Source organism: Staurois parvus, unplaced genomic scaffold (genome assembly GCF_062004578.1).
Source record: "Staurois parvus isolate SC_StPar_1 unplaced genomic scaffold, SC_StPar_1.0 ptg002538l, whole genome shotgun sequence".
NCBI lineage: Eukaryota > Metazoa > Chordata > Amphibia > Anura > Ranidae > Staurois > Staurois parvus.
Window position 1 is genome coordinate 5,776 of NW_028320334.1, and position 25,508 is coordinate 31,283.

A 25,508-nucleotide genomic window follows, 5' to 3' on the forward strand; every position below is an offset into this window, starting at 1 on the left:
ACCAAATGCCAGTGCAAACCCAGATATCACCTTGTTAAAGTAGCAGTGATATGGCTGCATTGCAGATAGCCTGAGCAGAGCAGGTCCTCCCACTTCAGGCTGTCTGCAGGAGGGTGGAAGCAAGACCAGTCACCCTGCGCAAAGAGAGAGGGCAGAGTTGTGGGAGGGGTCCAGCAGGCTCCACCCACTACAGGAGGGGGCAAAGACCAAACCAGTCACCCTGCACAAGGAGAGAGGGCGTCAGGGACTGGTCATTATCACAGGAAGCTCCTACACAGAGGCAAATTACAGAAGTTGTTTCATGCTGGGCTACTGCACAGATATGGAAGAAATACACACACTAAGGACAATGTAACTTAACTGAGAACACAAAGGAATGGTGATTGAAATAATGTCTCGTCATTTGTGGCAGTGGCAGTGATTGTGCCCCATTGTTGGTGTCAGTGGGAGGAATAGTTCCTTCTATTGTTGGTGCCAGTGGCAGTAATTATGGTTAATTGTTGGTGTCAGTGGGAGGAATAGTGCCCCAAGGTTTGGCTAAAGGCAAAGGGCCACATCTGGCCCCCGGGATGCAGTTTGGAAACCACTGCTCTCGATCATGGTTTATTAACTAAGGGTTCCTCCAGAGGTTGCCAGGGGTTTCTTGAGCATTGAAAAAATTCCCAGGGACACCATTGATCTTTTTAGCTCGTTGTAAGGGGCATTCTTCCCACTGACCCCAATGTAAGGAGCATTCTTCCCATTGACCCCCAATGTAAGGGACTCCCAATGTAAGGGATATTCTTCCCACTGACCCCCAATGTAAGGGGCATTCTTCCCACTGACCCCCCAATGTAAGGGGCATTCTTCCCACTGACTCCCCAATGTAGGGGACATTCTTCTCACTGACCCCCAATGTAAGGGACATTCTTCCACTGATCACCAATGTAAGGGACATTCTTCCCACTGACCCCCAATGGAAGGGACGTTCTTCCCACTGACCCCCAATGGAAGGGACGTTCTTCCCACTGACCCCCAATGGAAGGGACGTTCTTCCCACTGACCCCCAATGGAAGGGACGTTCTTCCCACTGACCCCCAATGGAAGGGACGTTCTTCCCACTGACCCCCCAATGGAAGGGACGTTCTTCCCACTGACCCCCCAATGGAAGGGACATTCTTCCCACTGACCCCCAATGGAAGGGACATTCTTCCCACTGACCCCGAATGGAAGGGACATTCTTCTCACTGACCCCCAATGGAAGGGACATTCTTCTCACTGACCCCCCCAATGTAAGGGACATTCTTCTCCCTGACCATCACACTAATGTATCAGTTGTAGATACAGTAAAGGAGGGGTTCCCTGTGATTGGAAAGGTATCTCAAGGGTTCCTCTCCAGCGTCAGTGCAGACAGCAGTAGTGGCCCCTGGGACTTTCGGCAGAGATTTGGAATAATGGCGCCCCAAGTGTTAAGGCTTTCCAGCCCAAAGGGGCAGATCTGTCATTGGAATGAGGTGCGGTGACACGTCTGCCTGATATTCCTTGATACTTACACCACCAGGAGCTCTGCCCTTTGCTCCCAGGATCCTCCGATGCACCAATGAGGCACATAACTAAATGAAGGTTCTTATTTCGGTGAAATCAGTGATTGGTAGAAATTCTCGATATGTAAGCCCGGCCACAAATCTGCAGCTGCCACGTTCCTCCGTCATTTCCTCTGCCCGGTCATTGCACCCAATGCTGGATTCTGCTGTCTCACTTGTTTTTATCATTTCCTGTATGGCTGCCCTTAGCGGGATAAAACCGACGTGTTCTGACAAATCGCTGTACATTGAATATTCTATTTGGGTCTATTTTTGTTGTATGTAGCATGGTTAGGCAGCCTGCGGCCCTCTCGTTATCGTGGAACTACAAGGCTCAGCTAGGCCAAAGCATGCTGGTGAAAGTAGCTGCACGATGCTTGGGAAAGCCCAGACTGTGGCCGGAAACTATGAAGGTTTATTACTTTTGTGACTGAAATTAAGTTATTTTCAATAAAGAATTTTACAAAAGATTTCACTGCGTGTCGTGGAACATTATGGAGGACAATGGAGAGAGAATTCTTCATGTTGGGAAGACGTCCAACTATTCAGAACATCAACATTGTATGGAAAGCCGAACGCTGTCTATTGTGAAATCTCGGGTTACATCTTGAAATGCTTAAGAATGTATTTATAATGAAAGGCGTCTACATTATTTGCTATGTTCAGAAAAGACTCGCAGGAAAGTCTGGCGAATGACGTTTGTTTTAGCACACACCTTTTAAATCAAATGGCGCACTTTTTAGGATGTTGGTTATGGTGCCAAGGCCAAAACAATCCCAGCACTGATTTCGATGTACATTCTCTCGGTGTTCGTTCAGCCTACAGGGGTAACCAGGGAGAATGCACATCTAAAGGGATTCCTGAAAATGTTCTTTCATTTTTTTCCCTTATCTTCAAATGCTTCCACACACTTCATCGAAGGCAGGTACTGTACTAAAACGAGAAGCAGATCTGCTGGTATTGAATCAACAATGGGGACATTTGATAGGATAGGGACACTAATGGGACTTTAGGGTCTTGTTCTTACTGCCGATAGCCTCTCACTGAAAATGGCCAAGGCTGGGACTGCATGGACTGTGTGACTGGCACCCTGCTCCTGTATGTCTTCATACTGCAAGACGACCTGTATAGGTATTGTTTTGAATGGTGTTTTGTAGGGTACTATTTTTATCTGTGGGCAGCACAGTGGCTTAGTGGTTAGCACGTCTGCCGTGCGGTAAATGGGTCATGGGTTCAATTCCCGACCATGGCGCCTCCTGCATGGAGTTTGCATGTTCTCCCTGTGCTTGCGTGGGTTTCTTCCAGGTACTCCAGTTTCCTCCCACACTCCAAAGACATGCTGGTAGGTTAACTGGCTCCTGTCTAAATTGTCCTCATTTCATCCCTGGCCATGTGGGATCTCCTGCATGGTGGGGGTTGGGGAAAGACCTGGCAACCTACCCTGTAAAAATGATTGCTAAGAGAATTCATGGAAAAAGTCACTTACGAGTGACGATCCATCCAATTGCCAATCGCGAAGGGTCCGATGTGAGTGAATGGATAGATTTTTATCTGTAGAACAATTGGTGATTGTATCATTTTTGTGTGATTTCTGGTGGCACATACAAAGTTCATCCATGGTCCCCCTGCCTTGGCCGGCATTTAAAACGTTTTTGTTCTATTGATACGTTTATAAAATGACACACTCACCGAACTCTCCATTAGGTCCACCTGTCCAATGGCTCGGTAACACGAATGGCTGATCAGCCAATCACATGGCAGCAACTCAATGCATTTAGGCACCTAGACGTGGTGAAGACGACTTGCTGAAGTTAAAACCGAACATCAGAAAGAGGATTGAAGTGACTTTGAACGTGGCATGGTTGTTGGTGCCAGACGGGCTGGTCTGAGAATTTCAAAAACTGCTGATCTGCTGGTATTTTCCCGCACAACCATCTCTGGGGTTTACAGGGAATGGTCCGAAAAGGAGAAAATCTCCAGAGAGTGTCAGTTGTGTGGAGGAAAAGGCTTTGTTGAGGTCAGACGAGAATGGGCAGACTGGGTGCTGCACCAGTCAGACGGTAGGGTCAGAATACAACTGACTGTTGACTCCTGTACATTCTGGGCTGCTGTTAGAAACCACAGGGCCCCATACAGCCAACCTGACAGTACCCCCCCCCCAAAAAAAAAAAAGTTTGCTATGCTTCAATTATGAGTGAACACAGTGATCAGTACCAATCACTCATTGTGTTCATTCAGGTAAGGAAGAGGCTGGTAAATGTGACATATTTGCCAGACCCGTCCTCCACTCTCCCTCCTGAAGGATCCTATTGTATGTTTGCAACTCTCGGTGGGAAGGAGAGGAGGCAAGCCGGAAGTACTGCGGTGGGGGCCTGGCATCAGGGGGAAACGTATGGTGCACAGGGAGGGTGATGGGTGCGGCGGGGGGGGGGGCAATTACTGGAACCAATCCCCTGTAGGGCTCTCTGCAGCAGCTGAAAGCCAGCGGGGGGGGAGAGGAGAAGAAGCTGGCTTACAGCTGCAGCAGAGAGAACCATACAGGGGATCGGTTCCAGGAATTGCCCCCCCCCCCCTGCCGCACCCATCACCCTCCCTGTGCACCATACATTTCCCCTGCTGCTCAGGCCCCCACCGCAGTACTTCCAGCTTCCCTCCTCTCCTTCCCACCAAGAGTGGCAAATGCACAATAGGATCCTTCAGGAGGGAGAGTGGGGGAAGGCTTGGGGCCCGTACAGGAGCCCTGGTGGTACCCCCTTATCCACGCCCTGTGTACATCATCACTCCTGTACATTGCACCGACGGAGATTGCACCAACATAACTGACGGCTGAAAGATGAGATTCTAAGAGACAAACGACAATGTGAAGCCGATGTCTCTGCTTTATGGACTGGAGGTTGTGATTTGGGTGCATTACATTCATACAGGATCTTCTCTACAGTCTTTAGTGGAAAGTTTTTGTTTCAGTTGATTCATTTTTTTCTATCTAAATAATTTAAGAAAGTTTCATTGCCATTTCTTTCAAGATCACATCAATAGCAGGGGCGGACTCACCATTTAGTAGGGGGGCCCCATGAGATGCCCCTGGTACCTCTCATAGGCTTTTTTTGGGTGTGGTTTGAGTCGGGGCGAGGACATGGGCCCCATGATCCCCTATTGCCCGGGGGCCCCATGAGTTGTCAGTCCACCCCTGATCAATAGTACGTTGATCTGTTCTCACAAAGCCCTTAAACGGTGTGGGGCCCATAGGCCGGTGCCTACTCTGCCTGTCTGGTAATCCGGCACTGCTCAGGGGGCAGCGGGTTATCCAAGCTTGTACTCTCTCATACAGACAGCATTGTTTTTTTATTAGATTTTTATTCTTTAATTTGCACAGATTAGGTCCACCGAGATAAAATGGGAGGCAAGGAGAAGGTCCAGACTGGGAGCTGTCAGAGGTTATATTGTACTGGGGGGGCGGCTTCAACCATCTCTTCAATTTTAAAAATTCCGAACACTAGGGCCATGAGATAAATGTGGGCGTTTGTAACAAAAGTTGTCCAATATAGTGCAATAAATGACATTGGCTCTTGATCCAGAGTAAAGCAGAGGGATTTCCACTCCCAGTTAGCACATTAGGTGGGTCACTGTTCCAGATGTGACCTCCAGGGTAACCAATGGATCTCCAGACCTTGGGCACCATCAGGTCTCCCAACTAGGATAGAATACATCTCTGCTCTCCCTCTGTTCTCTCTCCTCTGATGGCTCCAATACACTTCCCGTCTGACACTAAAGTCTAAAAGTGAACAGAAAGTTTACTAGAACTGGTGCAGCTGTGCATTGTAACCAATCAGCTTCCAGTTTTTATTGTCAAAGCTGAAGTTACAAGCTGATTGGCTCCATGCAGACCAGTTTTAGTAAATATCCCTCTTGGTATGCCACTGCACCCCATTAGAAAACAATAAGTTGTACGATGGCAAACACACATGGCCAAGATCTAGGAGGAAAGTCAGGTGACTCACTTCCCACACCTTGGGTGCCAAGGCATAGCTGTTCCACTGCTACGGTCAGCAACGGTGGAGGGAGTAGATGCCGCCACTTCCTTTCTGGATCGGACACAACTGTCAACCTTTAGTAAAATGTGGACAGCCCTTTTAAGACAAGGAATGCATAGAAGTTGCTGGTGGGTGAACAACAATGCTTTAGGAGATACCCTCCCCTGTTCAAAAACTCGTACAAAGTACAGTCCGTCCTCCTGTCTCCTTCAACAGAATGGTATGTTCCAAATGTCATCTTTCATAATCCACTTGCGTAGGGTTTCTCCATCCACTGCAAGGTGGTGATGGACAACGTGAAGCTCTTGGTATCTTGCTATATACTTACTTTTCGTGGGATATTTCAGTACAATGTTGAGTGATGCTGAACAATGGCGGTCTGAAGCAGATGGAGGGTGGTGGCTTGTGTGGGGCCCTCTGTGATCTGGGCAGGATGCTGAGTGATGAAATTATTGAGAAGGTAGCAGTGGATGGGTGGTCACAGTACACCGGGAATCAGGCGGTAGGTGGAGAAGTGTCCCGGTGCTCACAGCTTGCCTTCTAAGCTAAGAGTCTTGAGGTCAGTGGTGGAATTGGCGCACAACACAGTATGTGACACTCGTCTTTTCTCCACCAGCGAGGCAACTGCCTCTCCCACCTCCAGGTGGCTCACGTAGCCGGGTCCGAGGCGTTCTGGAAGGGCCACTCCCATGTTGATCTTCACCTGCAAATAATAGAAATTCTCAGTCTCTGACAGAAGCCAAATCGACTTTCATGCAGACCATACAGTACCACGCCAACCTTTCTGGCCCCTCCCTAAGAATCACCCCCTGTTGCTTGGTGCACAATGTATCTTTAAATAAAAAAAGCTAAATTTGACTTACCTGAAACGGCATCCAGTAGACATGGGACTTTACACACCAGCGCCTGGGAAGAGCCGAAATACAGGATTGCCAAAGAAAATACCAAATATAATATGACACTCTTATTAAATATTCCCAAAAATGAGATTTCCCCAACGTGTCCGGGGACAGGATCCTTATATTAACGACAACATATATGTACAATACGGGAACATCGAACGCTAGATGTGCAAAGTCTGATTTAATCTCACTTTGGTTCTATGGCGCCTGGCGAGAAATTGACCGTGACTTCCTGTTGTGACTGATGTCATTTCCGGTGGTGTCATTCCTGGCCCGACAGCTGCATCTGTTACTGGCGGTTCTTGGGTTCTGGGACCACCGGTATTTCCTGGCAATTTGGGGACTTGCAAGAAGGGGACTTCTCCTCCTCACCTGCGGCCTTTTTTTCCCGTCCCCCTGGATACGCCGGGGGAACCTTTTTTTTATAGAATATTATATTTAATAAAATTGTAATATTTTAACTAATTTTCTGTGGCAATCATATGTTTTGCGGCTCCTCCCAGGAAGGTGTATTTAAAGTCTCATGTATACTGGATGCTGTTGAAATTATTGGGATGACTAGGGATATATTAGTACTCAATATTCATCAGTGACACCACATAGTTACACTTGTTTATGTTGTCACTAAACTTACCCCCCTCTGCAGCATTGCTGGGTGGGGGCTCTCTGGTCATGGGGAATACAGAGCAGGTGAAGTCTCCTGAAAAGGCACCTCAATCCATTGCGAGAGTGTCTTCTCCTAAGATTTCGGCTCCTCTGTATTCCCCAGCATCTCGCCGGAAGGAAAGTGACATCAACCCCACCTAGAGGCTGTGGGCAGAAGACAGGAGTGTGGAAAGCATCACTCTAACTGTAGCACCCTCCTAGGTAGCTAGGGGGAGCTAGCTAGGTCTTTTCAGCTAGAAAGGCTGAATGGCAGCCTGGACTGAGTCAGAGGGTTATTTTAGGTCAGGGCTGGGAGGCTCTGCAGGTCAGTTCCCTGATACCTACCCCTGCTCTAGAAAATTGGAGAAAGTTCTAGAAGCAATGGGTGGGGGTGAGGAGGAGCTGGTCTGCACACTTAGAGGACTCTGCCCAATCCCCAAGTAGAAACCTTGGCATGGGGCCAGGACAACCATTAAGTGTGGCTGAGAGTTCAGGTGGAAGATGGAGGAGTGTGAGGAAGAGCTGTAAGAGCCTGGGAGGGGGCCCAGGGGGAAGAGGCCTACCTACAGGCAGGAACCTTGAAAGGAACTGTACACGGCGCTCCTGCGCATGGCATTCTTGCACACGGCGCTCCTGCACATGGTGCTCTTGCACACAGTATTCCTGTACACGGGGCTCCTGCACACGTTAATTCTGCGCACGACGCTCTTGCACATGGTATTCCTGCACACAGCGCTCCTGTACACGGCATTCATGCACACAGCACTCCTGCACATGGCATTCCTGCACACGGTAATCCTGCACACGGCGCTCCTGCAAATGGTATTCCTGCACACAGCGCTCCTGCACATGGCATTCCTGCACACGGTAATCCTGCACACGGCGCTCCTGCACACGGCGCTCCTGCACATGGTATTCCTGCATACGGCGCTCTTGCACATGGCATTGTTGCACACGGCATTCCTGCACACGGTAATCCTGCACACGGCGCTCCTGCACACACGATGCTAATAACGTTTTCATTACGTTTGCATCCCTTCAAGTCCTGATTAGAGATGAGCCCGCCTATGTAACGCCCCTTGTTACCATAAAAGGACAATTGTAATATTAATGGCCACCAATGTAAGGGGAGCATGCTTTCCACTGGCCATCAATGTAAGGGGAGCATGCTTTCCACTGACCACCAATGTAAGGGGAGCATGCTTTCCACTGACCACCAATGTAAGGGGAGCATGCTTTCCACTGACCACCAATGTAAGGGGAGCATGCTTTCCACTGACCACCAATGTAAGGGGAGCATGCTTTCCATTAGCCACCAATGTAAGGGGAGCATGCTTTCCACTGACCATCAATGTAAGGGGAGCATGCTTTCCACTGGTTACCAAGGTAAGGGGAGCATGCTTTCCACTGGTTACCAAGGTAAGGGGAGCATGCTTTCCACTGGCCACCAATGAAAGGGGTGTGTTTCCCATTGACCCCAAAGAATTGGGGGTTTTGTTAGCATTTGGGTGGACAGGGGGAGGTAAAACTGTGGGTCAGTTGCCTAATCTTACAGCCCCCCCCCCCCAGCCGCTGTGTGAAGGAGCAATGTGTTACAAACCTCGTTTAGTTTGCAGGGAACATCCGGATACTCCTCCCGCACCACCTGGGAGAAGGCCAACGCCCCCGCCGCGCCTAAAGTCAGGAATCCTGTACCGGGCATCAGCAGGCGCTCACCGGCGCCACCTGTAGGAGGGAGACACAAGGACACCATGTAAAGCCTGAGCAATGCCGTGCAAAATACAGAACTATGAGCGTCTTCTGAAAATGCTGATTGCCTGGCTTTCAAGCTGATCTAATGGCTTCAAACTCTCCTTAGAACAAGAAAGCAAATGAAGAACTCTGACTTCACTGCCCGCATGCTTGTTCCAGGTCAGTAATTCGGTGAGTACAGAAGTCAGGGATGACGGCAGGGCAACGAGCATTTCCAAAACGGGCCAGAGATGGCGATCTCCCAGCTTTACTCAGCAAAAGCCACAGCGCCATGGCAACGCCAGGTCAAAGATGGCGGCTTCCTGGGCTGTAAAGGACAGGAGGGGGTTTAGTTCTATATGAGGGTCCCACTCCGGGAAAAATCTATTTTTATGACACCCCCCACCTCATACCAATAATGTTTCCCCCCCCCCACCCAAGATCCCCCCAGACCATATAATAGGAAGTGTCAGGCAGGCAGTGATGTGGACATCTGAAGAAGGACCCCAAACAGGAAGTAAACAGAAGAGGAGAAGTCAGGGCTGGATTGTTGGTAACCATGGCTACAGGTGAGTATAAAGACCTTATCGATCGCCCGCTCCCTCCCCGCACGCCCTCCTCCGATTTCTGGGTGAGATTCGGCCTGACAACCAATAGAAAACCTATCGCAGGACTACAGGAAAGCTTTTTAGCCCCGGTTCACACTGCTGCGGCTGTGAAATCGTGCTAATTCAGCAACAATAGACCCCTGGCAGCAGCAACAGATTTCCCAGCAGCCAGCAACATTAGACCCCTCCCTCAACATTAGACCCCTCCCTCAACGTTAGACCGCTCCCTCAACAGTAGATGCCTTTCAGCAACAATAGATTCCTCCAGCAACAATGGACCCCCAAAACAAAATACCACCCCAGCAGCCATAGACCCCCCCCAGCAGCCATAGACCCTCCCAGCAGCTACAGCAGATCTCCCCAGCAGCAAGCATCAGATTCTCCAGCAACCAGCAAAAATTGACAAAAGACCTCCTACCTCAACAGTAGATCCCCTTCAGCAACAATGGACTCCAACAACATTAGACTCCTCCCTCAACAGTAGATCCCTTTCAGCAACAATTGCCCCCAACCAACAATAGCCCCCCCCCCCCAACAACAACAGATTCTTCCAGCAACAATGGACCCCCAAAACAAAATACCACCGAAAAAAACAATAGACCCCCAGCAGCTACAACAGATCTCCCAGCAGCCAGCATCAATAGATTTTCAAGCAGCCAGCAACACTTGACAAAAGACCCCTCCCCCAACAGTAGATCCCTTCCAGACACAATTGATCCCCCATCAACAATATATACCCCACCAGCAACAACAGACCTTTCCAGCAACCATAGACCACACAAAAATAGATTCCCTTCAGTGACTCCCAGCAGCCAGCGGCAATAGATCCTCCAGCACATCCCAGCACCCCTTGTTATTACATACATTCAGGTGCCTGAACTACGCACCCCCCCCCCCCCTCCCGCGTTCCCGCTGAACAAAGCTCTCCTCTGGGCTGGTATATTGTATCCCATTTAAAAATGAATATTGGTGGCTCAAGTGAACCACACCCAGGGCGCTATGACTGCATGCGTGTGCACACGCATGACCTCAGGATGAGGTGTAAATGCATTTTCAAAAAATGTGTGACTGTCATTGAGAATATAAACCAACTTTTTGTATTAGGGCCCCCCCCCCGAACCTGAGGTGCTCTGGGCCCCCCTGAGCTCTAAATCTGGCCCCGCCCAAACCTCTCCTTTTCCCCCTCTCTACCATTTATTTGGAACAAGCAGTGCACCTTAGTGGTAGTCAGGTGACACGGCTCTGCACACTACACATCCCATGGTACGCCCCAAGAGAGGGTGACTACGCTCCAACATACAGCGAAATGAAGGGAATCTCAGCCTAAACTCAAATAGAAACACTGCCAGATCATAGGCTGACAGCTATGACGTCATCACGCTCTAGCTCCAGCCTACGCGTTTCATCCTATGGGACGTCATCAGGGGCAATCCTTGCAATCTGCTGAGTTTTATCCTGGAGGTTTTTTGGTGGCGGTCCCGTTTTGGTGTTTACTGGAACCAGGTCATGATATTGGGGGGGTCACTGGGTTCTAGTCCCTTTTGTTCTGGATGGGGGATGGTGGAAGTTTTGGTCTCACTCCTAGCGCTGCAGTTTTTCTTAAAGATTGGACAATATATATGTTTTGTTCTGTGAGCTGCTTCACAAGACACCCCCACGAGTGTCGGCCATTTATCGGTTTGCAGCCGTAGTCAACTCTTTATTTCAGGTGAGCCTATAACAAAGTGTACCCGGAGGTGACATGAATATCTGCGAGACCCGCGCCGTGCAGACCTTCGCTCTTTACCAGAGCCGGCGCATGTCTCAGGGTGACGTCATCGCGGCTAGGCCGGTCAGCAGTTCGTGAAGGAAGATCGGGTGAAGATGGAAGCCTTTGCAGTGGTGACAGAGCGTCACCGGAGGGCTTTGTTATAAGGTAAGTCCTTCATAATGTGCTAGTATGCAATGCCTCATTGTACGCATTGGATGGATGGATGGAGACATGGATGGATGGATGGAGACATGGATGGATGGCTGGAGACATGGATGGATGGATGGAGACATGGATGGGTGGATGGAGACATGGATGGATGGATGGAGACATGGATGGGTGGATGGAGACATGGATGGGTGGATGGAGACATGGATGGATGGCTGGAGACATGGATGGATGGATGGAGACATGGATGGGTGGATGGAGACATGGATGGGTGGATGGAGACATGGATGGATGGCTGGAGACATGGATGGAGACATGGATGGATGGATGGAGACATGGATGGGTGGATGGAGACATGGATGGGTGGATGGAGACATGGATGGGTGAATGGAGACATGGATGGAGACATGGATGGATGGATGGAGACATGGATGGATGTGGATGGATGGAGACTTGGGTGGGTGGATAGATGGATGGATGGAAACATGGATGGATGGATGGAGACATGAATAGATGGATGGAGACATGGATGGATGGATGGAGACATGGATAGATGGATGGAGACATGAATAGATGGATGGAGACATGGATGGATGGATGGATGGAGACATGGGTACATGGATGAATACATGGATGGATGGATGGATGGATGGAGACATGGATGGATGTGGATGGATGGAGACTTGGGTGGGTGGATAGATGGATGGATGGAAACATGGATGGATGGATGGAGACATGAATAGATGGATGGAGACATGGATAGATGGATGGAGACATGAATAGATGGATGGAGACATGGATGGATGGATGGAGACATGGGTACATGGATGAATACATGGATGGATGGATGGAGACATGGATGGATGTGGATGGATGGAGACTTGGGTGAGTGGATAGATGGATGGATGGAAACATGGATGGATGGATGGAGACATGGATAGATGGATGGAGACATGGACAGATGGATGGAGACATGGATGGATGGATGGAGACATGGATAGATGGATGGAGACATGGATGGATGGATGGAGACATGGATAGATGGATGGAGACATGGATAGATGGATGGAGACATGGATGGATGGATGGAGACATGGACAGATGGATGGAGACATGGATGGATGGATGGAGACATGGATGGATGGAGACATTAATGGATGGATGGAGACCTGGATAGATGGATGGTGACATGGATGGATGGATGGACACATGGATGGGTGGAGACATGGATGGATGGACACAAGGATGGGATAGATGGATGGGGGAGTTTACTTTGAATATTAGAAATGAATGCCTGTAAATAGTATCTCTGGTTTGTGTTGCTCAGGTGAAGTTCTGTATGTAAATCCCATCCCTCCAGCCAGGTCAGGACAAAGCGGCCGACATTGGGACAGGTGGGTGATAGGAGGACAGGTTGCAGGTCACAGATCGCAGGTCGCGTAGTGATGGGCTTACAGCAGACAGGACATAACTGACCATCAGACTCTGGACAGAGGTGGAAGGAGGAGACTCCCCCCTTTCTCTTCCCGTCATTATTAGGAGTACAGACATCTCATATCAGTTTGTATAAAATGGCCCCAGAATTCTAAGACTGCGATAAAGCTTGGACCTTGTGATTGGCCTCTTAGCATTACTCCCAATTGTCCCTTTTAGAACCTGCACCCCCCTTCTCACAGGAGAACCTACCTGTGATGAATGTGTAGGTTCCATTGGGATTGTCCTTCACCAGTGGGAAGAAGGCCTTCCAGGAGGTGAATGTGCTGAGGAGGAGAGTGTCCAGCACCTATAGAGAAGGAGAAAGGAAAGACATCAGCACCTGACATGTTCCTGAGTAACAAAACCATCCATGGCAGAGGGACAGGTTCTCTCGTTAGGGGATCCTCTCCTTCTGCTGAGACCTTCACCCAGCTCTCTTCCCGCTGAGACCTTCACCCAGCTCTCTTCCCGCTGAGACCTTCACCCAGCTCTCTTCCCGCTGAGATCTTCACCCAGCAATCCTCCCTCTGATACCTTCACCCAGCAATCCTCCCTCTGATACCTTCACCTAGCTCTCCTCCTGATGAGACCCTCACCCAGCTCTCCTCCTCCCTCTAAAACCTTCACCCATCTCTCCCCCTAATGAGACCTTCACCCATCTCTCCCCCTAATGAGACCTTCACCCATCTCTCCCCCTAATGAGACCTTCACCCATCTCTCCCCCTAATGAGACCTTCACCCAGCTCTCTTCACTCAGCTTTCTTTTTCTGCATGAGGCAGCTATCGATCTAAACCCCCAGTATTGGAGCTGAAGCAGGATTAATGACCTGCTTCCCCTCTACAAGTGGCTGGAGCAATAGGGGAGCATTGGAAAGGCTAATAGGCTAGTATCCCTCCCTCTGATACCTTCACCCAGCTCTCCTCCCTCGGATAACTTCACCCAACTCTCCTCCCTCTGATACCTTCACCCAGCTCTCCTCCCTCTGATACCTTCACCCAGCTCTCCTCCCTCGGATAACTTCACCCAACTCTCCTCCCTCTGATACCTTCACCCAGCTCTCCTCCCTCGGATAACTTCACCCAACTCTCCTCCCTCTGATACCTTCACCCAGCTCTCCTCCCTCTGATACCTTCACCCAGCTCTCCTCCCTCTGATACCTTCACCCAGCTTTCCTCCCGACGAGACCTTCACCCAGCTCTCCTCCTCCCTCTAAAACCTTCACCCAGCTCTCCTCCTGCTGAGACCTTCACCCAGCTCTCCTCCTGCTGAGACCTTCACTCAGCTCTCCTCCCGCTTTCACCTTCACCAGCTCTCCTCCTCCCTCTAAAACCTTCACCCAACTCTCCTCCTCCCTCTAAAACCTTCACCCAACTCTCCTCCTCCCTCTAAAACCTTCACCCAGCTCTCCTCCTGCTGAGACCTTCACCCAGCTCTCCTCCTGCTGAGACCTTAACCCAGCTCTCCTCCCACTTTCACCTTCACCCAGCTCTCCTCCCGCTGAGACCTTCACTCAGCTCTCCTCCTCCCTCTGATACCTTCACCCAGCTCTCCTCCAGCTGAGACCTTCACCCAACTCTCCTCCCGCTTAGACCTTCACCCTCCTGCTGAGACCTTCACCCAGCTCTCCTCCCGAGGCAGCCATCTATCTACTGCTTTTCTTGTTATTTTTAACAAATCCATACAAATTACTTATCACCTCAAAATGATACTTGTGTATTCTTTTAAAGGGTGATTCTGGAAGGTGGGTAAGGTGTGGAGCCAAGGGATGTACTCGGCGGTGGGTAGGGGGCGGAGGCATGGGGTGACTCCTAAAGTGGGGAGTACCTGTACCTATTTTCTGAGAAAAAAGCCCTGTGAATATGGTTTACCTGTAAGCTCAGAATGAGGGTATGCTGGCTAGGGAGGGGGGTAAATGGAGGCCTAGGAGGTGAGTAATTGCTTAAAGACATTGGATGTTCAACACAAGGACCAGCATATCCATGAAACAGTAAGTTACTTTCATGGGCTTCTATTGCACAAATTTGACAGTCAAGTAGTTTTAATCTACCAGCTGGATCATGGAATCTGGTTGCTTGGGGGAACTACTGGTTCCAAAACATTAACATTTCATTCCATTTCTCATTGAAGAAAAAATAAAAAATGGTGGCAAAAATGGTTTCACACATTATATCAGACTGTTGTACCCTCTGCAGCTCCTGAAGTGACTGTGTGTGGGGCGGACCACCCTGCCACCAGCTGAACCCCAGCGATGAAACCACATCGGTCACCTTCCCCACGCGACTGGTGAGAGCGTCTGCCGCCTTCTGCGCCCCCTCCTCCGAACCTGCACACAACCCAAACACAAAAGGTCAGAAAGGCAGACACAGCCACGGGCTCGACTGCTGCACAGCCAACTCCCATCATAGCAACGCACACCCTTCATCCTCCGGATCTGCCCAACAGATGTGGTGACACATCGAAAAATGGTAAGGAATGTGGAGAAGCTAAAGGTCTGTCCCATGGACCTGGGATTAGACGAAAAGGAATTCTAGGTCCTGTGTTCTAGAGTAAACCAGACTGCACAGATTATTGTTGGATCAGAACTGGTCATGTTTTGCCCACACTGAGATCCCTCATCGAGGAGAGGCAATGGTGTGGATTTACTAAAGGCAAATAGACCTTGCAAGTGCAGTTGCTCCAGAGCTTAGTAAATGAGGGGGAGCTCAGTTGACTTCCATCATCCAATCTGCAGTTTTTGAAAATTTTCCTTGCATGTGATTGGGTATTCTTTGCAAAGTAAAGCTTTACCTCATTTACTAAGCTCTGGAGCAACGCCAACGTCACAGGCCTTTAGTAAATCAACCCAACTGGAGGTTGCAAAATCTGGTGCAGCTCTGCATAGAAACCAATCAGCTTCCAGGTTCTATTGTCAAAGCTTAACTGAACTGTTAGAAGCTGATTGGCTCCCATGGACAGCCGCACCAGATCTGGCACTCTCCAGTTTTAGTACATCAACCCCAATATGGCCGTTTATGCTTTGCCATGTTTCCATAATTTAGTCTTTTAGGAAATTTCGGCATTTAGTAACAAACAATTCCTTTAAATTGCTCATATTTGCTCTCTTTTTAACCCCCCATCCTTCATTTACCTATTATCATCCCATATGTGCCCACCCTGACTCAGAAAGTTGAAGCTTGGCCAATGTGTGGTCAACAAGATCAATAATGCATAGCGGCAGACTTGTCCTTGTAGTGTGACCAGGTCAGCACATCAAAAGTGAAATCCAATTTGTAAAACTTAAAGGAAATGTTAAAGAAATCTTCCCTGAAACCGACCCGATGCCAAACAGCACGTCTGTTATTATTAAATCTCGGGGGGCACAGCCAGGTCTCAGCCAAAAATGGCGGTCAATAGGATCAATAATGCACAGCGGCAGACTTGTCCTTGTAGTGTGACCAGACCGGCACTTCAAAAGTGAAATCCTATTGTAAAACTTAAAGAAAAATGTTCAAGAAATCTTCCCTCAAACCGACCCGATTCCAGACAGCACGTCTGTTATTATTAAATCTTGAGAAGGGGGGGGGGGGGCACAGCCGGGTCTCAGCCAAAAATGGCGGTCAATAAAGCATAGCGGCAGACCTTTCCTTGTAGTGCGACCAGACCGGCACTTCAAAGGTGAAATCCAATTTGTAAAACTTAAAGGAAATGTTAAAGAAATCTTCCCCGAAACCGACCCGATGCCAGACAGCACGTCTGTTATTATTAAATGTCGGGGGGGGGGGCACAGCCGGGTCTCAGCCAAAAATGGCGGTCAATAATGCATAGCAGCAGACTTGTCCTTGTAGTGTGACCAGACCGGCACTTCAAAGGTGAAATCCAATTTGTGAAACTTAAAGAAAATGTTCAAGAAATCTTCCCCGAAACCGACCCGATGCCAGACAGCACGTCTGGTATTATTAAATGTCGGGGGGGGGACACAGCCGGGTCTCAGCCAAAAATGGCGGTCAATAAAGCATAGATGCAGACTTGTCCTTGTAGTGTGACCAGACCGGCACTTCAAAGGTGAAATCCAATTTGTGAAACTTAAAGAAAATGTTCAAGAAATCTTCCCCGAAACCGACCTGATGCCAGACAGCACGTCTGTTATTATTAAATGTCGGGGGGGGGGCACAGCCGGGTCTCAGCCAAAAATGGCGGTCAATAATGCATAGCAGCAGACTTGTCCTTGTAGTGTGACCAGACCGGCACTTCAAAGGTGAAATCCAATTTGTGAAACTTAAAGAAAAATGTTCAAGAACTTTTCCCTGAAACCGACCTGATGCCAAAAACCGGGTCTCCGCCAAAAAATGGCGCCATATAACAATGAGTACAGAGCTGATTCAGTCATATAAAATATTCTTTAGCGTGAAAATGAATGCACAATAAATCATTCAATAAATATTGCGGTCGACTAAAGTCCTCCAAACAATACATGAAAATATTTAACCGAAATCAATGGGCAAAAAAATGGCGCCAGTTCATTTTGTTTAGCTGAGACAGCGATACTTCAAAGTGAGAAACCCTTTCTACCTCTAATGGTCGGTCTATGCAGCTCTTCTGGTAATACGTTATGGATGGAATGGAGATTGCAGACACTGAGCCGTACACGTGACAATTTGATGAGCAATCAAACTTTTCCTTCCATTTTTTGTTTAAATCACAAAACAAAGCAAGACATAAAAAGTTGGATTTGACTGACCGCAAGGAGACGGGATCAAAACCCCCCGACTGAACACGTACAAAATATCCGATCGCTTTCTACGAAAGTGCTGCTTTTCCCCCGACTGTCAATTAGATTGGATCAAAAATAAGTTGTATCGAAGTCATTAATATATTGCAAAGTTTGATTTTCACAATCGATCAGATTCTGTTGATCAATCAAACTTGCGGGTGATAAGTTGCTTCATTTTTTTTTTTTTGCGGTTACTTGCAATTGTATTTGCAGTTCTCTTTGGATAAAAAGTGGCTGAAAATGTCTGAAAATGGCCACATGTATGGCCAGCTTTAGGTTTTCAGCTATCAAGTCCAGATGGAGCTGATTACATTCAGCCTTCCAGCAGAGACAATGAAGCATACATACAAATATACATACATACATACAAACAAACATTAAAACATACATACATACAACCATACACAAATACAAACATACATACACACAAACATTAAAACATACATACATACTGTACATATATACAAACAAACATACATACAACCATACACATATACAAACATACATACATACATTCAAACATAGATGCATACAAACACTCATCCATACATACAAATATAAATACATACATACATACAAACATAAATACATACATGAATACAAACACTCATACATACATACGTACAAACATACATACAAACATAAATACATACATACATGGTAGCAGGTAATAGGCAGGATACATGACATACGATTCCCCCTCTATCTCTTACCCACATCTCCGACCATGGTGTGCAGGTTATCTCTGTACTGTGCTGGTACAAAATTCCTCAGCTTCTCAAGACGGGAATTTTCCCTGGAAATCACAGCGACCTGGAACCCTGCGACACAAAAATTCACGTATGATCCAATTTACTATATGTATGTTATGGCAGCTCCAACTGCCTCCACCTGGATTTTCATCCACAACTGTCCTCGGAGTTCCTCCAGAGGTTGCTAGGGGTTCTTTGAGCTGTAGATGATTGACCTCCCATCTGATGGTTCCTACATAGGGGTCAACGTCACATGGCAGAGTCAGCTGCATGACACCCATGACTTTACCTGTCTGCAAGGGTGGAAGTTCTGATCTCCACTGTAAGGAGAATTCTTCCCACTGACCCCCAATGAATTGGTTTCAGCAGGGGTTCCTTGAGAACTGTTTTTTTTCTTTGAGGGTTCCCCTGGAGTGAAAAGTTTGAGAAATGCTGGTCTAGATATGCAGAAATACCCCCTAATTGCATCCTGTAAAGTATTTTAAATCTTTTGTATAATGAATTCCATTTATGTGCTAAGAAAGTCTGTCCCGGCCTTCTTCTGGACACCACTCCAGACATCTCCTACCTGCCTTCTTCTGGACACAACTCAAGACATCTCCTACCTGCCTTCTTCTGGACATCCCTCCAGACATCTCCTACCTGCCTTCTTCTGGACACAACTGAAGACATCTCCTACCTGCCTTCTTCTGGACATCCCTCCAGACATCTCCTACATGCCTTCTTCTGGACATTCCTCCAGACATCTCCTACTTGACTTTGTCTGGACAAAACTCCAAACATCTCCTACTTGCCTGCTTCTGGACACAACTCCAGACATCTCCTACCTGCTTTTTTCTGGACACAACTCCAGACATCTCCTACTTGCCTTCTTCTGGACACAACTCCAGACATCTCCTACCTGCCTTCTTCTGGACATCCCTCCAGACATCTCCTACCTGCCTTCTTCTGGACATCCCTCCAGACATCTCCTACCTGCCTTCTTCTGGACATTCCTCCAGACATCTCCTACTTGCCTTCTTCTGGACACAACTCCAGACATCTCCTACCTGCCTTCTTCTGGACATGTCTGGAGATGTTTGTAGGTATGTGTAGGTGTCTGTAGATGTGTGTAGGTGTCTGTAGATGTGTCTGTAGATGTCTGTAGGTGTGTGTAGGTGTCTGTAGGTGTGTGTAGGTGTCTGTAGGTGTGTGTAGGTGTCTGTAGGTGTGTGTAGGTGTCTGTAGATGTGTGTAGGTGTCTGTAGATGTGTGTAGGTGTCTGTAGATGTGTGTAGGTGTGTGTAGATGTGTGTAGGTGTCTGTAGATGTGTGTAGGTGTGTGTAGATGTGTGTAGGTGTCTGTAGGTGTGTGTAGGTGTGTGTAGGTGTCTGTAGATGTGTGTAGGTGCCTGTAGATGTGTGTAGGTGTGTGTAGGTGTCTGTAGATGTGTGCAGATGTGTGTAGGTGTGTGTAGGTGTCTGCAGATGTCTGTAGGTGTCTGTAGGTGTGTGTAGGTGTCTGTAGGTGTGTGTAGGTGTCTGTAGGTGTGTGTAGGTGTCTGTAGGTGTGTGTAGATGTCTGTAGGTGTGTGTAGATGTGTGTAGGTGTGTGTAGGTATCTGTAGGTGTCTGTAGATGTGTGTAGGTGTGTGTAGGTATCTGTAGGTGTCTGTAGATGTGTGTAGGTGTGTGTAGGTGTGTGTAGGTGTCTGTAGGTGTGTGTAGGTGTCTGTAGATGTGTGTAGGTGTCTGTAGGTATCTGTAGGTGTGTGTAGGTGTCTGTAGGTGTGTGTAGATGTGTGTAGGTGTGTGCAGGTGTCTGTAGATGTGTGTAGGTGTGTGTAGGTGTCTGTAGGTGTGTGTAGGTGTCTGTAGATGTGTGTAGGTGTGTGTAGGTGTGTGTAGATGTGTGTAGGTGTGTGTAGGTGTCTGTAGGTGTCTGTAGATGTGTGTAGGTGTCTGTAGGTGTGTGTAGATGTGTGTAGGTGTGTGTAGATGTGTGTAGGTGTGTGTAGGTGTCTGTAGGTGTGTGTAGGTGTCTGTAGATGTGTGTAGGTGTCTGTAGATGTGTGTAGGTGTCTGTAGGTATCTGTAGGTGTGTGTAGATGTGTGTAGGTGTGTGTGTAGGTGTCTGTAGATGTGTGTAGGTGTGTGTAGATGTGTGTAGGTGTGTGTAGGTGTCTGTAGATGTGTGTAGGTGTGTGTAGGTGTCTGTAGGTGTGTGTAGGTGTCTGTAGATGTGTGTAGGTGTCTGTAGGTGTCTGTAGGTGTGTGTAGATGTGTGTAGGTGTGTCTGTAGGTGTCTGTAGATGTGTGTAGGTGTGTGTGTAGGTGTCTGTAGATGTGTGTAGGTGTGTGTAGATGTGTGTAGGTGTGTGTAGGTGTCTGTAGGTGTGTGTAGGTGTCTGTAGGTGTGTGTAGATGTGTGTAGGTGTGTGTAGATGTGTGTAGGTGTGTGTAGGTGTCTGTAGGTGTGTGTAGGTGTCTGTAGGTGTGTGTAGGTGTGTGTAGGTGTCTGTAGATGTGTGTAGGTGTGTGTAGGTGTGTGTAGATGTGTGTAGGTGTGTGTAGGTGTCTGTAGGTGTGTGTAGGTGTCTGTAGATGTGTGTAGGTGTCTGTAGGTGTGTGTAGATGTGTGTAGGTGTGTGTAGATGTGTGTAGGTGTGTGTAGGTGTCTGTAGGTGTGTGTAGGTGTCTGTAGATGTGTGTAGGTGTCTGTAGATGTGTGTAGGTGTCTGTAGGTATCTGTAGGTGTGTGTAGGTGTCTGTAGGTGTGTGTAGATGTGTGTAGGTGTGTGTGTAGGTGTCTGTAGATGTGTGTAGGTGTGTGTAGATGTGTGTAGGTGTCTGTAGATGTGTGTAGGTGTGTGTAGGTGTCTGTAGGTGTGTGTAGGTGTCTGTAGGTGTGTGTAGGTGTCTGTAGGTGTGTGTAGATGTGTGTAGGTGTGTGTAGGTGTCTGTAGGTGTGTGTAGGTGTCTGTAGATGTGTGTAGGTGTCTGTAGATGTGTGTAGGTGTCTGTAGGTGTGTGTAGGTGTCTGTAGGTGTGTGTAGATGTGTGTAGGTGTGTGTGTAGGTGTCTGTAGATGTGTGTAGGTGTGTGTAGATGTGTGTAGGTGTGTGTAGGTGTCTGTAGATGTGTGTAGGTGTGTGTAGGTGTCTGTAGGTGTGTGTAGGTGTCTGTAGGTGTGTGTAGGTGTGTGTAGGTGTCTGTAGATGTGTGTAGGTGTGTGTAGGTGTGTGTAGATGTGTGTAGGTGTGTGTAGGTGTCTGTAGGTGTGTGTAGGTGTCTGTAGGTGTGTGTAGGTGTCTGTAGATGTGTGTAGGTGTCTGTAGGTGTGTGTAGATGTGTGTAGGTGTGTGTAGGTGTGTGTAGGTGTGTGTAGGTGTCTGTAGATGCGTGTAGGTGTCTGTAGATGTGTGTAGGTGTCTGTAGGTATCTGTAGGTGTGTGTAGGTGTCTGTAGGTGTGTGTAGATGTGTGTAGGTGTGTGTGTAGGTGTCTGTAGATGTGTGTAGGTGTGTGTAGGTGTGTGTAGGTGTGTGTAGATGTGTGTAGGTGTCTGTAGATGTGTGTAGGTGTCTGTAGATGTGTGTAGGTGTGTGTAGGTGTCTGTAGGTGTGTGTAGGTGTCTGTAGATGTGTGTAGGTGTGTGTAGATGTGTGTAGGTGTCTGTAGATGTGTGTAGGTGTCTGTAGATGTGTGTAGATGTGTGTAGGTGTCTGTAGATGTGTGTAGGTGTCTGTAGATGTGTGTAGGTGTCTGTAGATGTGTGTAGGTGTGTGTAGGTGTGTGTAGGTGTCTGTATATGTGTGTAGGTGTGTGTAGGTGTCTGTAGATGTGTGTAGGTGTCTGTAGATGTGTGTAGGTGTCTGTAGATGTGTGTAGGTGTGTGTAGGTGTGTGTAGGTGTCTGTATATGTGTGTAGGTGTGTGTAGATGTGTGTAGGTGTGTGTTGGTGTGTGTAGGTGTCTGTAGATGTGTGTAGGTGTGTGTAGGTGTGTGTAGGTGTCTGTATATGTGTGTAGGTGTCTGTAGGTGTGTGTAGGTGTCTGTAGGTGTGTGTAGATGTGTGTAGGTGTGTGTTGGTGTGTGTAGGTGTCTGTAGGTGTGTGTAGGTGTCTGTATATGTGTGTAGGTGTCTGTAGGTGTGTGTAGGTGTCTGTATGTGTGTGTAGGTGTCTGTAGGTGTGTGTAGGTGTGTGTAGGTGTCTGTAGATGTGTGTAGGTGTCTGTAGATGTGTGTAGGTGTCTGTAGGTGTCTGTAGGTGTGTGTAGATGTGTGTAGGTGTGTGTAGGTGTCTGTATATGTGTGTAGGTGTCTGTAGATGTGTGTAGGTGTCTGTAGATGTGTGTAGGTGTCTGTAGGTGTCTGTAGGTGTGTGTAGATGTGTGTAGGTGTGTGTAGGTGTCTGTATATGTGTGTAGGTGTCTGTAGGTGTCTGTAGGTGTGTGTAGGTGTCGGTAGGTGTGTGTAGATGTGTGTAGGTGTCTGTAAATGTGTGTAGGTGTGTGTAGATGTGTGTAGGTGTCTGTAGATGTGTGTAGGTGTCTGTAGATGTGTGTAGGTGTCTGTAGGTGTCTGTAGGTGTCTGTAGATGTGTGTAGATGTGTGTAGGTGTGTGTAGGTATGTGTAGGTGTCTGTAGATGTGTGTAGATGTGTGTAGGTGTGTGTAGGTGTGTGTAGGTGTCTGTAGATGTGTGTAGGTGTGTGTAGGTGTGTGTAGGTGTCTGTAGGTGTCTGTAGGTGTGTGTAGGTGTGTGTAGATGTGTGTAGGTGTCTGTAGATGTGTGTAGGTGTGTGTAGATGTGTGTAGGTGTCTGTAGGTGTCTGTAGATGTGTGTAGGTGTGTGTAGATGTGTGTAGGTGTCTGTAGGTGTGTGTAGGTGTCTGTAGGTGTGTGTAGGTGTCTGTATATGTGTGTAGGTGTCTGTAGATGTGTGTAGGTGTCTGTAGGTGTGTGTAGATGTGTGTAGGTGTGTGTAGGTGTCGGTAGGTGTGTGTAGATGTGTGTAGGTGTCTGTAGATGTGTGTAGATGTGTGTAGGTGTGTGTAGGTGTGTGTAGATTTGTGTAGGTGTCTGTATATGTGTGTAGGTGTGTGTAGGTGTGTGTAGGTGTCTGTAGGTGTGTGTAGGTGTGTGTAGATGTGTGTAGATGTGTGTAGGTGTCTGTAGGTGTGTGTAGGTGTCTGTAGGTGTGTGTAGATGTGTGTAGGTGTGTGTAGGTGTGTGTAGATGTGTGTAGGTGTCTGTAGGTGTGTGTAGGTGTGTGTAGGTGTGTGTAGGTGTGTGTAGATGTGTGTAGGTGTCTGTAGATGTGTGTAGGTGTCTGTAGGTGTGTGTAGGTGTGTGTAGATGTGTGTAGGTGTCTGTAGATGTGTGTAGGTGTCTGTAGGTGTGTGTAGGTGTGTGTAGGTGTGTGTAGATGTGTGTAGGTGTCTGTAGATGTGTGTAGATGTGTGTAGGTGTCTGTAGATGTGTGTAGGTGTCTGTAGGTGTGCGTAGGTGTGTGTAGATGTGCGTAGGTGTGTGTAGATGTGTGTAGATGTGTGTAGGTGTCTGTAGGTGTGTGTAGGTGTGTGTAGATGTGTGTAGGTGTCTGTAGATGTGTGTAGGTGTCTGTAGGTGTCTGTAGATGTGTGTAGGTGTCTGTAGGTGTGTGTAGATGTGTGTAGGTGTGTGTAGGTGTGTGTAGATGTGTGTAGGTGTGTGTAGGTGTGTGTAGATGTGTGTAGGTGTCTGTAGGTGTGCGTAGGTGTCTGTAGGTGTGCGTAGGTGTCTGTAGGTGTGTGTAGATGTGTGTAGGTGTGTGTAGGTGTGTGTAGATGTGTGTAGGTGTGTGTAGGTGTGTGTAGATGTGTGTAGGTGTCTGTAGGTGTGCGTAGGTGTGTGTAGGTGTCTGTAGGTGTGCGTAGGTGTGCGTAGGTGTGTGTAGGTGTCTGTAGGTGTGTGTAGGTGTCTGTAGATGTATGTAGGTGTCTGTAGATGTGTGTAGATGTGTGTAGGTGTCTGTAGGTGTGTGTAGGTGTGTGTAGGTGTCTGTAGGTGTGTGTAGGTGTGTGTAGATGTGTGTAGGTGTCTGTAGGTGTCTGTAGGTGTGTGTAGGTGTGTGTAGATGTGTGTAGGTGTCTGTAGATGTGTGTAGGTGTGTGTAGATGTGTGTAGGTGTCTGTAGGTGTGTGTAGGTGTGTGTAGGTGTCTGTAGATGTGTGTAGGTGTCTGTAGGTGTGTGTAGGTGTCTGTAGATGTGTGAAATGATTTATTTTGAACATTTAGTGTTTATGTGATGAAGGAAGGATGGACAAGGAAGGGTTATGGCGTCTATCTAAGCTTGCCTCTAGATCTGCCACCTCTTCCCACCAGTCGGTTGGGTTGGGTTGGGCTCATGGCGTGATGACAAAGCTCTGGGGTCACCCCTGCTGGCAATTCTCACATTTCTTCCATCACCTAACCAGAAGAAGAAGAATAACCCAAAATGTACCTTTTTCCAGGAGACACTTCACAATTCCGGATCCAACAGTGCCGGCTCCACCCAGAACCAAAACCAGCCTGTGAGAGGTGGACATGGTGACCAGACGAGACGTCCGCTGAAGACAAGCTCGGTGAGACTCAGAGGGGACAAAGCAATCAGTTTGGGATCAGGATTTCAGATCCAATATTAATAGCAGGCTCTATATGGTCCCTCCCCGAAATCCCTCATTCCTCCCCAACAGCTCCCCCCCAAAACTAGCCAAATCCCACCCTCCGACCCATCCTTCTCCTAACTCTATAGATGCCTTGCCACTGCAATTATTGCAGACATGTCTAAATACTTAGGTGTGTTGAAGGATGAATTGCAAGCTCTTGGGGTCAGTGTCTTTACAGTCTTGATAAATTCAGCATGACAGGCATCTGGATTTAGATTTTTATTTATTTTTTAAGCAAAATGTTGATATCACAAGAAGGGCGCTGTGATAATACGTTAAGGGGTGCTCCGCATAATCCCCGGCATGGCCGAACACTTCATAAATATTTTATTGGTGACCCCATAGGAAGCAAACAAGCAATCACATAGTGCACACTGCTTCTGTTGTCAGCGGACGCCCTCTGCTGGCTGATCTGTAGGGCAACACTTCATTATCAATGTCTCTAAGGCAGGGGTCTCCAAA

General features: G+C 48.0%; 1 protein-coding gene across 1 annotated transcript; it reads right to left on the reverse strand.

Moving 5' to 3' along the window:
• Positions 1-4,896: 4,896 nt before the first annotated feature.
• On the reverse strand, positions 4,897-25,036 carry LOC149430671 (uncharacterized). The gene is made up of 6 exons (XM_089666117.1): positions 24,842-25,036; positions 18,338-18,445; positions 15,058-15,197; positions 13,084-13,180; positions 8,741-8,865; positions 4,897-6,296 (listed from the first exon to the last, which is right to left on the reverse strand). Exons 1-6 carry the CDS (start codon positions 24,924-24,926, stop codon positions 6,120-6,122), a joined length of 732 nt encoding a protein of 243 aa, XP_089522243.1. The 5' UTR covers positions 24,927-25,036; the 3' UTR covers positions 4,897-6,119.
• Positions 25,037-25,508: the final 472 nt, after the last annotated feature.